The sequence below is a fragment of the Scyliorhinus canicula genome, chromosome 11, assembly GCF_902713615.1.
Source record: "Scyliorhinus canicula chromosome 11, sScyCan1.1, whole genome shotgun sequence".
NCBI classification, from domain to species: Eukaryota; Metazoa; Chordata; class Chondrichthyes; order Carcharhiniformes; family Scyliorhinidae; genus Scyliorhinus; species Scyliorhinus canicula.
In genome coordinates this window covers 23,525,221-23,537,766 of record NC_052156.1, presented here as the reverse complement: position 1 = coordinate 23,537,766, position 12,546 = coordinate 23,525,221, and the positions used below count along the sequence as shown (strand labels likewise).

At 42.6% G+C, this 12,546-nt stretch overlaps 1 protein-coding gene across 2 annotated transcripts in view; it reads right to left on the bottom strand.

Annotated features, from left to right (window-relative positions):
• The window catches only part of LOC119973926 (5'-nucleotidase domain-containing protein 2-like), a 142,251-nt gene that overhangs the window by 34,331 nt on the left and 95,374 nt on the right, over positions 1-12,546 (bottom strand). For both annotated transcript variants that reach the window (XM_038812580.1, XM_038812579.1), the window contains 3 exons: positions 7,818-7,946; positions 3,267-3,327; positions 1,797-1,899 (listed from right to left, as the gene is read on the bottom strand). In XM_038812580.1, coding sequence (XP_038668508.1) covers positions 1,797-1,899; positions 3,267-3,327; positions 7,818-7,946 — 293 coding nt within the window. The remainder of the gene's footprint in view (positions 1-1,796; positions 1,900-3,266; positions 3,328-7,817; positions 7,947-12,546) is intronic.

Below are 12,546 nucleotides of genomic sequence, written 5' to 3'. Positions count from 1 at the left end.
TTTATCGTTGTTCGAGATCCAACCCACTACGGGTGTGTCATCACAGACTTCTAGATGGAACTGGAGACAAATTTTTCCACACAGTCATGTGTGTATAGGGAGCACAGTAGGAGGCCGAGTACACAGCCTTGAAGCCCCAGTATGGAGGACAATCGTGGAAGAGGTGTTGTTGTTTATCCTTACTGATTGTGGTCTATGGGTCAGAAGGTCGAGGATCCAGTTGCAGAGGGAGAAGCTAAGTACGAGGTTTTGGAGTTTTGCTATGAGATTGGCTGGGATTACGGTGTTGAAAGTAGAGCTGTAATCAATGAATAGGAGTCTGATGTAGGAGTCCTTGTTGTCAATATGTTCCAGGGATGTGTAGGGCCAGGAAGATAGCGTCTGCTGTGGACCGGTTGTGGCATTATGCAAATTTAAGTAGATCAAGGCATTCTGGGAGTTGATGTGTCTCATAACCAAACTCTCGAAGCACATCATAATGATAGACGTCAAGGCCACTGGATGGTAGTCATTGAGACACGATGGCTGGTTCTTCTTTGGCAGCAGTATGATGGTGGCCTTCTTGAAGTAGGTAAGAACATCAGAATGGAGTAGGGAGAGGGTGAAGATGTCTGCAAACACACCCGCCAGTTGGTCCACGCAGGACCAGGGACCCCGTCAGGACCTGTCACTTTCCGAGGGTTCACTTTCAAGAAGGCCGATCTGATCTCAGAAGCTTTGAAGGTAGGTATGGGTGTGTCCAAGGCTGTTGTGGCAGTTGACAAGTTTGTTGGTTTGCTACTCAAAGTGAGCATAGAATACATTGAGTTCATCGGGGAGGGGTTAATACCCTCCAAGCGGTTCAGTGCAGGGCGGGGAGTGAGAGGTTTTACCAGGACGTCTAAACTGCCATTAGATAAAAAGTAATTTGGAAAATTCCCTTTGAATTATGATGGTTTGAATCTATTTACCAGTTACTTAGAAAGAAGCTGCTTAAGGATGCTGGCAATAGGTATACTTTCATTTCCCCATTCATTATTGCCATACTAGACTGGAACAGAGGAGCACATACAATCTGAACACAAAGATGTGGATACCATCTTGTGTGTTAAAATAGTTAACCATCAACAGTTGAGCAATTAATGTCACTGTGACTTTTTGCAAGCCTCCATTTTGGTCAGCATTGAGTCATATGTTCCTCCTGACCATGAAGGAAAGGCACCAATCCATCCTCAAATTGCTTTTTAAAATTCATTCATGTGAGCATCGATGGCTGGGCCAGCATTTATTGCCCATCCCTTTATGCCCTTGAACTGAGTGCATTTCCGAAGGCAGTTCTTTTTTAAAAGAACAAAACCACAATGCTGTGGATCTGGAGTCACATGTGGGTCAGACCAGGTCACAATGGCAGATTTCCTTCCGTAAAAGTCATTAGTGAACAAAGTGGGTCATTATGACATTCAGCAATGGTTTCATGGTCAACATTAGACTTTTAATTCCAGATTGATATTGAATTCTATATTTCACCATCTGCTTGTGACAATATCACAATACCACTAGGCCACCACCTCCAGTACACATAAATCTTTAAACTGATTATTCACAATTTCTAGTGGTACTGGGGACCTCTTAATTGGTCATTTCATATCTCATTCAGGCACCCCATGTGATCTTGCTATCTAAATCACTCAAAACAGTAGAAAAATAACCCTGCATCCAGGATAGTAACGCCATGCCAGAAGGATTATGATTCTGGAATTAAAATTATAAACAACATAGGTGACAAAACAATGCAGGAGACAAAAGTTAGCACTTACACAAAGTTGAAGGGGCTGTTGGTTATAAGGAAGAGCTTCTTTCCATTATTACTCAGCCGGTTTAGGACAGCATATGTTTCATCTCCATGAAGAATGTATTTCTCTGCAATTGGTGTGGGAAGAAAGAGATCATCACTCCATTCCAATACTCGTACTGAGCACTCGCTTTGCTTCAAGAACCGACTTCTGATGCACCTCCTAATTTTTCAGAATTTTGCTCACAACATTGGGCCAAATTCTCTGGTCTCCGGATCTCCGAATACTAGGACTGAAAGTGATCGCTATCTCTTATTTTCTCATTTTGAGTCCTATTCATTTAAGATCACTGTTCCCACTCCATTATTTAATAAATCTTTGCAAACCTATTGAAAACATCACACAAACCAGGCAGATGACTGCACAACGAGAGTCTGATGTGGGAATTGTGTGGATTTGATTATGGGAACCATGGCTGTGTCCATCATGCGGGGTATTTTGAGGGAAGAAAACAAATTAGAGATAGGATAAGTCAAGAGGGCTCTTGTTCAGTACCAAAGTTAATGGCACAGAGTTTCTTTTTTTTAAATAAATTTGGAGTATCCAATTCATTTTTTCCAATTAAGGGGCAATTTAGCATGGCCAATCCACCTACCCCGCACATCTTTGAGTTGTGGGGGTGAAACCCACGCAAACACGGGGAGAATGTGCAAACTCCACATGGACAGTGACCCAGAGCCAGGATCGAACTTGGGACCTCGGTGCCATGAGGCAACTGTGCTAACCACTGCACCACCGTGCTGCCCATGGCACGGAGTTTCTGAGCAGCACTGATCATTGGATTGTCTCTGTGGTCGTAAACACTCTCGACATGATACTGCTAGGCATTTCTACTGGAGCTTTCCGAGCCCAGCTCTCACAATAATGCGCATCATTTGAGGAACTCCTTTAGAGCAGAGTACAGTCAGGGGAAGACAGGACACACTTTCATTTTAAATGGTACTAGTTGCCGTATGGCAAGTTTAAAGGTCCAGTTTGAATGTGGATGAGTGGGATAGTCGGGTTGAGATGTTAGTCACGTGGGTTGAGTCAATTCTGTAGTTGCCCAGGTGACTAGATTTTAATCTGCCTAATGTTCCTCAGTAACTACCTAGGTAAGTGCCGTGGATCTAACCAAAGTCTCCAACTCTGGCTCAGGCAAAGGGTCCCAGTGAGCAGGGAAATTGCCCATCAGAAGTTGAAACTATCCAGATAATTTCTATCTAGTTCTGCATGTCAGGATCTCCTCAGGGTCCCAACGCACATCTTCAGTTGTATGCACAGGCTCTGATGATCAGGAGACCAGAACATTTGGCCGAATGAGTCAGGTTTATTCTCAGGCCAGTGGTGAATTAATGATGGGAATTGCCTATTGAAATCCTATAATTGAGCATCTCCCATTCCAGATATCTAATTCACTTTCCAAGGCCAGCATGTTCAATGATTGTTACTTACCCAGGTCCTTTTCAATCCAGTCGTACATCATTCCCTTGACATGAACACTAGTTACAGCATCCTGAAAAGTACAGAATCAGCCAAGAGTTGAACATTTAAGAAATTTTTGTTCCTTCGTGGCATGATAAATCCATAATATAAAAATCATATAATATAAAATCATATATCCTAAATTATTGGCCCCTATACCCACCAACAATGATATGATTTTAGGAAACTCTGGGTGTCAATTACTCTTACAAGAGGACTGCACCTCCAGCTGTTAGCTTAATTCCACCTTCCTTGACAGTAACTTAAACCAATCAAGCAGTTTACACATCCACAGTCCAGCTAATCCTTTCTTACTCAGTAAACCGCCACCAAGCACTTCCTGGCATTAGGCCTCTACCACTTTCCAGCAGTTGCCCAGGCTGTCAATATGGCAAAAAACAAAGAACAAAGAAAAGTACAGCACAGGAACAGGCCCTTCGGCCCTCCAAGCCCGTGCCGACCATGCTGCCCGTCTAAACTAAAATCTTCTACACTTCCTGGGTCGGTATCCTTCTATTCCCATCCTATTCATGTATTTGTCAAGATGCCCCTTAAATGTCACTTGTTAGGATCCAGAGTAAGAAGTCAACAATTTTCAATTTGTAAAACTGTGAGGAAATGTTACTGCACCACAGGTGTGATAACTCTGACCCATAGGTACTTTTTATGTTAAAACAAACTTTAATTTATTCACAGAATTAACCACATTAGCTAGCAACAAAGAAATAGCTTTACAGTTACAACAGTTCTCAAGTAGAAGAAACCTTAACTTACTTCCTAAACCTGCCACGATATTCTAATTAAGTAAACTAACATATAATTGATGATATTCGTGCATAAAGTTAACAACCAGGATTTTACTAGTTTTTCTCTGTGCAGAGTCTTTTGAGAGAGAACATTTCAGGGCCAAACTGAAATGCCTCTGTTCAGATTAAAGTACTAGGACCTGCTGCCTCGTCAGACAGACCTGGCCCCTCTCATTAACTATATAGTCTGTATCCAAAGCGCAAGGCATTCTTTTTTCTCTTGACTTGTTTAGCCAAGACCACACACAATACCCCTCACAATTCTCTATACCCCAACATTCCTTCACCTAAACAATATTCCATCAGCTAGATATCTGTAAACAACTAAATGGTTTGAGGCTATTAGTAGAACACTTTAGCTGCAAATCAATGATTACCTCACTTTTACAACACCTTATCACCGCTCTAGCAGTTATAGAACATAGAACATAGAACAGTACAGCACAGAACAGGCCCTTCGGCCCTCAATGTTGTGCCGAGCCATGATCACCCTACTCAAACCCACGTATCCACCCTATACCCGTAACCCAACAACCCCCCTCTTAACCTTACTTTTATTAGGCCACTACGGGCAATTTAGCATGGCCAATCCACCTAACCCGCACATCTTTGGACTGTGGGAGGAAACCGGAGCACCCGGAGGAAACCCACGCACACGGGGAGGACGTGCAGACTCCACACAGACAGTGACCCAGCCGGGAATCGAACCTGGGACCCTGGAGCTGTGAAGCATTTATGCTAACCACCATGCTACCCTGCTGCCCCAAAGTTATACTGTCTGTATACATCTTAACCCAGGTTTTAATAACATTACTGCAAAAAAATATAATAAAAGACAATTTCTTACATTCAATAACAGAGGAATTAATCTATTCCAAGTAAACTAAATAATGACACAATTAAATAAAAGCCTAGATTTTCCCAAGAGTGGTGTAGAGTCCTGGGACTTTGAAGAATGGCGGGCGTGACTCAGATCCATATGTCCTGCTCCCATTTCAAACAGATCCTATTTGGACCAGGGGGAACAGGGGTAGGTCATGATTCAAACCCAAACTCAGTAGGGCCATTGAAACTCAGTGCTGAGTTCAAACAGAACCCACTTTTGCTGGAGCAAAGACTTATCTGCATGAACTGCAAATATTTAGAATAGCCGTAAATGCTCATGAAGAGTGGATAAGGTTTATAAAATGGCAAAGCGGTTAAATTATTTAAATAGCCTGCCTTTAAACTGCCTGCCCATACTGGAGATGAAATTAATCTCTGCTCTTCTATACCTATACAATAGCTGTTTGTTGACATAATCCTAAGAGTTATAATTATAGTATTATTACTACCGGACTGTTTCCACAACCTATCATTATCACAATGGGGGGGTGCTGTAAGTTTGGTTTTATTAACAGCTCAGGGGTTATTAATGAGTGAACTGGCTTTGAAATGGGGCTTGAGAACCATTGAATAGAATTCCTACTGTGCAGAGGGAGGCCATTTGGCCCATTGAGTCCACGCCGACCCTCTGAAAAAGCACCTAATCTAGGCCCACTCTCCCGCCCTGTCCCGATAACCCCATCTAACCTGCACATCTTTGGACACTAAAGGGCAATTTTAACATGGCCAATCCACCAAAGCTGCATTTCTTTGGACTGAGAGAGGAAGTCGGAGCACCTGGAGGAAACCGACACGGATGCGGGGAGAAAGAGCAAATTCCGGACAATCACCCAAGGCAGGAATTGAACCTGGGTGCCTGGCACTGTTAAAGGAGCATTGTGAACCACTGTGCCACCCCATTTGTTCTGAACACAAATATTTGTTTTTACAAGGGGTTGCGTACTTGAAGTTATAGAATTGCACAGATGGGTTTTCATGAATGAGAGCTTTTTCTTTATATAACATGAAAATTGCAATAGATATTCAGAACAATATTATTTAGATTCAGCATGGATTTTGAGGTTTTCCCATGGTGGATGTTGGGTGAGTTGGCATGAAAGGTATAATAGCAAAAAGGTGGAAGGGGCTCAAGTTGACACAAAGTTAGAACAGAGAGTATAAGGTGGGTTTGCATTAGTGGGCATGTGGAGTGGGTGGGAGGGGTGTGACAATGAGGCCTATAGAGCCCAATGTTTAAGCAATTCACCTGGGCCTAATTTGGGATGAATGGCTGTAAATTGAAAAACCTCACTTGTGGTGGAGGGCCTCACAAAACATGGACTTACATTCAAGTCCAAACCCCTCCTTGTGGTAGCCCAGGTTTTTGTCCATGTGTGTGAGCTCCCATTGAATCTACCAAGAAATAATGGCTATTTCCAGAGACTGTTTGTGTATAGCCTCCCATAATGCCTTTAAGAAATCATCAGGCCTTTTTATGTGATTTAAAAGACTCATCAGAAGGCTTTCAAATTATCTAACTGTCAGGTGGATGTACCTTTAAGAAAGGGTGTTTATCAAATAGCTGCAGTGATGCCAGTGTGTGGGTGGAGCTGGGCTGTCTGTCTGTCGTTTACTTTCATTTTGAGCTGAAAAGCTGCTTTGCGGCTCTGTTTTTGGTTTGGTTTTCAGAGTTGGTGAGGTGTATTCAAAGCAAGCAGATATGTAACGATCTTTCTCTCTACAAGCTAAAGAATGTCTTCAGCTCACTTGATGATTTCAAAGTAATACCCGTTTCTGTAGAGAATTTAAACCTGCTGTCTTTGTTTTTAAAAAGGGTTTAAACTTATGGATGTTGCCAGGAAAGGTATTAAGGGTTACCTAAAGAGTATTGTATCTGTGGGCTTACGTGTGTTGATGGTGGACAAGATATTTACTGTGTGTTCATAAAATGTTAACCGGGTTCATAGAATAAACATTGTTTTGTTTTAAAAATACTTAAGGTCTCTGTTGTGTAGCACCTTGTGCTCCCCATAACCAAAGTTTATTAAAAGTCATCAGTCAGGTGAACTCCCATGATATACGTTGGAGTTTTCTAAACCCTGGCCCATAATACGAACCTCATCTTCAAATAACTCAAACAACGACAAGACAACAGATTGACATAAATTGGAGGGCATGGAGGACAACCTGAAATGGGAAAGTTGCTTCATAATAATACACACAGAGCATTGCAGCAGAGAAAATCCTGCAGCCACTGAGTCCCAGAAAGTAGAAGTCTACATTTATCCAAATCTTAACAAACATATTGGGGAGGCTGAAGGGAATTTAATGAAGGGAATGGTTATACATTGAGTACATGTCAACCTATTCCTGATATAAAATCCACCTGATGAATAATCCATGTGGTCTAAGAGTCACTGGAATTAAAATAGAACAGCAGCTGCAAACATGAAAACATTGAACTGCCACCTCAGCATTACACAGTAACCACGGCAGAGAGGTTTTCTACTTATACTCTATCCAGCTATCATTTCTAGTTATTGACCTGCAAGTGAATCACTCATCGGTTGAGAGAAGTTAACCCTGTGGTCTTTATTTTATTGCGATTCTTGTTAATGCAATTAAAAAGTCAAATCTTTGTACAACCAACTTTCCACATGGCTAAAGTGTAAAACCATTTTCATTTAATAACAATGAAAAGCTCAAATCTTTTCAAACTCTGACTCTGTTCAGGAGCAAAGAAGGAGTCAGTCTAATCCCTTTCTAGCGTTAGTAGCAAACATCTGGGGAAATATTGACCACCCTATTTAGGTCAAGCTAATTTTCTAGCTAGAGTAAATTTTACACTCACGCTCACGTCTCTGAAGAGATGAACAGGATCATATTCAATGTTGTGGGTATTGAAATAGTCATTCACCCACGAAAGAAGAGTCATTTCAGGAAGAGAGAAAATATCCATGAATTGTTTCATTGAAGGACCCTAAAGTATAAAAACACAAATGCAGATAAATCAAGAGACATACATAAGAAACAAAGTTTCCACCAACACCTTGTGACCATACATATTTTGGAGCTTACAACATTTAATTGAAAGAGGTGATTTTAACTCAATTGTCGACCAGGAGCAGGGAGCCCTAATAATCGGAGGTTTCTTCTTTCATAGGATGTGGGAATCACTGGCAAAGTCAGCATTTATTGCCCATCCCTGATTGCCCGTCAACTGAACATTTCAAAGGGCAGTTAAGAGTTAACCACATTGCTATGGACTAGACGTCCTCAAAAGTATATTAGTGAACAAGAAAGGTCTTTATAACAATCAATGATAGTAAAGTTTCAGGGTCAGCATTACTAAGACCAACTCTATATTCCAGATTTGTTAAATTAATTTAAATTCTACCAGCTGTGATGGGATTTGAACCCATGTCTCCAGATCATTAGCCTGGGCTTCTGAATTACTAGTTCAGTTACATTACCACTCTGCCACCATCTCCCACTGATGATTACATAAAAAAGAGTGCTACTTGTATTATCCCAAACATACTGTCCAACATTTTTCCCAGTGCCTTTGCAACAGTGACCTTATCAAACAGGACCCTCGTTAAAATGTGCAAAGTTGAGGTCCTATGATGTACATTGCTCATCCACCACCATTTCTTTCAATCTAATTTGCAAATCGACCTCAACTAACTCATCCTCATTTTTGTTTAGAACTTAGTAACCTAATTTTGGACTTGTATACATTTCCAACTTAATATAAAATTCTATATTCATAGAATCTCATAGAATTTACAGTGCAGAAGGAGGCCATTCGGCCCATCGAGTCTGCACCGGCTCTTGGAAAGAGCACCGTACCCAGGTCCACACCTCCACAGTATCCCCATAACCCCATAACCCAGTAACCCCACCCAACACTAAAATAATAAAATCACTCTTTCCAGCGGAGTCCTTATGACAAGTTTACTAATTAACCTGTCATTGCACAAGACTAGATCTCAAATATCCCGCTTGCTAGTTGGCTCATAGATTTTTCATAGAATTTACAGTGCAGAAGGAGGCCATTCGGCCCATCGAGTCTGCACCGGCTCTTGGAAAGAGCACCCTACCCAAGGTCAACACCTCCACCCTATCCCTATAACCCAGTAACCCCACCCAACACTAAGGGCAATTTTGGACACTATGGGCAATTTAGCATGGCCAATCAACCTAACCTGCACATCTTTGGACTGTGGGAGGAAACCGGAGCACCGGAGAAAACCCACACACATACACAGAGAGGATGTGCAGACTCCGCACAGACAGTGACCCAAGCCGGAATCGAACCTGGGACCCTGGAGCTGTGAAGCAATTGCGCTATCTGCAATGCTACCGTGCTGCCAAGGCTTGAGACCTGGCTTCTTCTCTGCCAAAATTTCCAACTCTAAATTTGCCACATATTTCCTATTCTTCACAAAATCCAACTCCACCATTACCATCATTGCCACCCGAAACTGGTAGTCATATATGAACCACTATGCTTTCCCATTCTATTTCTGCAGGTATGTGCCGACTGGCCCAGTAATGCTACAACTTTCTACATTGTTTCCCCCCACTCCACTCAATCCCAGTGATCACACATTTTGATCAAGTATCAAGTGTTTTCGGCAGACTATGGAAAAGGACAAAGAACAGTCCAGAGTGAGAATAATTAACTGAGAGAAGGCCAACTTCAATGGGGTAAGAATGGATCTGGGCTGAATAAATTGAAGTCAAAGATTGAGGGTAAAACGGGAGCTGATTAATGGGCTATCTTCAAAGAGATGGTTCAGGCACAGTTAAGGTATATTCCCTCAAATGGAAAGGTGAAGCAAACAAATCCCGGATGGAAATGGAGATAGAAATTAAAATTATGAAGAAAAGGTGCGTTTATGACAGATGTCAGGTAGAAAATACAATTGAAAACCAAGCTGAATATAAAAGGTTCAGAGGAGGGGTGAAAAAGCAAATAAGAGCAGAGGGAGTATGAAAAGAGACCAGCAGCTAGTATAAAAGTAAAGCCAAAGCCTTCTAAGGGCACACAGAGGTAGTAGCAGGGTGACGTATTATTCTGGAAAACTCTTAAATGCACGGTCATGAACTTATCCTCAAAGCTATGTTTCCTAATTTGGTTTATCCAGTCTATATGAAGATCAATGTCCCCAATGATTATTGTATTGCTTGGTTCAATGCTTCTCTAATTTCCTGATTTCTATTCTGTTCACCACTATGATTACCACCAGTATTTTCTGCCCATTTGTTATTTCTTAGCTCTACCTATACCGACTCTACATTCTGATTTTCTAAGCCAAGATACTTTCTATCTTATCCTTTATTATAAGGTCTACCTTAGCTCCTATGTCACTTTGCCTGTCTTTTCTAAAAGTTAAGAAACCTGGAATATTTAGTTTCCAACTTTACTCTGCAACCAATCTAAGCAATTCCCACTGGATGCAACCCAGCTAACTCTATTTGTACCATTAATAAACCTTTCTTGTTACGTATGCTAAGCACATTAGTTACAATCAGTCTTCTCTACTGAGCAGCACTACATTCCGTATGTTTCACCCAATGTTTATGTCCATGTATTTACATTGTGAATCTATCGTATGTCCTATGTGTTTTCATATATGGAATGCTCTGTTTGGACTCTACGCAGAACAATACTTTTCACTGTACCTCGGTACGCGTGACAATAAATCCCAAATTAAAGAGTTGACATTACACGTTAACACATATATAGCATTTTACATATTCACTTCCTGACAAAAGATAATTTGAAATATTATCAACAGAATTTAATGGACTTGAAAATCAGCAATTGAGTTTCCCACACTTAAGAAAAATGGGTCTGGATTCTCTGTCTGGAGACATGTTGCCATTGGGACTGGATCGCATGTGATTCATGTTTTCATTAGGGAGTGCAATTCATTCCATGATTCAAGCAAATGGGTCAGTATTCTGCCGACAAGAATTGGAAGCAACCTGAAGCCTCCACCCAAGAACAGCTGAGTACCAGGGAGGGTTCCAAAGGCCACAGTGCAGTGTCTTTTCTTTGGGGTGAGCTCTGCTAATCCCTTGCTTCTGAGGATTGCCAACATCTGATGGGCCACTGATGAAGCATGCATGGCCACATCCATCCCCTTGCTGATACCACTGAGGTATGAGGGTTTCCGAAGTGGCATCCTGGGTGGTCTCCCATATCACCAGAGACTCTCTGAACATTTACTGGACACAATGAGCAGTCAGCAGTGTGAACAGCTAGGAGCCTGTAAGTAGCACCAAAGGGGTGCGTATAGATCCACAAATTGCAGCAATGGTAGACTGAGCCAGGCCACCCCGACTCCAAAGGGGACACGCAGAGTCCACGGACTTGACACCAAGTCATTCTCCCCTAGTCCAGGAAGCCACCCTTCAGCAATTTTTTTTTAAATTTAGAGTACCCAATTCTTTTTTTTTCCCAAAAATGGGACAATTTAGCATGCCCAATTCACCTAACCTGCACATCTTTAGGTTATTTCATAGAATTTACAGTGCAGAAGGAGGGCATTCAGCCCATCGAGTCTGCACTGGCTCTTGGAAAGAGCATCCTACCCAAGCTCACACCTCCACCTTATCCCCATTAGCTAGTAACCACACCCAACACTAAGGGACATTTTGGACACGAAGGACAATTTAGCATGACCAATCCACCTAACCTGCACATCTTTGGACTGTGGGAGGAAACCGGAGCACCCGGAGGAAACCCACGCACACACGGGGAGAACGTACAGAGTCCACACAGACAGTGACCCAAGCCGGGAATCGAACCTGTGACCCTGGAGCTGTGAAGCAATTGTGCTAACCACAATGCTGCCGTGGGGGTGAGACACACGCAGACACGGGGAAAATTTGAGAGGTTTTTTGCCTCCCGCTCTCCCTCCAGCTGTGGCACCCAGGTCCCACTTGTAAATATCTGCACCAATCCATGTCCGTGTAACATCTGCCTAAGGGGGAGTGCAATTGAGCATGAAATGTCCAACCTGCTGATGATATTTAAATAACTATTTTGCTGGGACCCACCGGCGTGGGGCCCAAACTTCGATATTGCCGCCAGTGGGGGACTGGAGCATGGCGCTGGAATCAGCGTCGGCCGAAAAATTCAATTTTTCCATTGTGCGCTATTCTCCACCCGATTGTAATTCTCACGGCCGGTGGCGGGAAACGGAGAATTCAGGCAACTGGTTTCAGAAAAGAAATCCTAAACAGACTGAAGATTGTATTCATAACAAAGGAGGTTATTTTCCTTATTTTGGTTCTGATTTATTTTATATCCGAGAATAGTTACCAGATTGGACAGAGATTCTCCGGTTCGCCAGCTACATGTTTCTAGGTGGTGCGCCAGTCCTTGGCAGCAGGATTCTGTCTTCCTGCCGCTTGTCGATGGGATTTCCTGTTGTAGCCACCACACGCCAGGGTTTGGGGGGGGGGCGCGGTTGGGGGGGGGGGGGGGGGGCGGTCTGCAGGCCGGAGTGCCCTGCGACAGGAAAGGTGAATCGCAACAGTTGGAGAATACCAGCCAGTGAAAC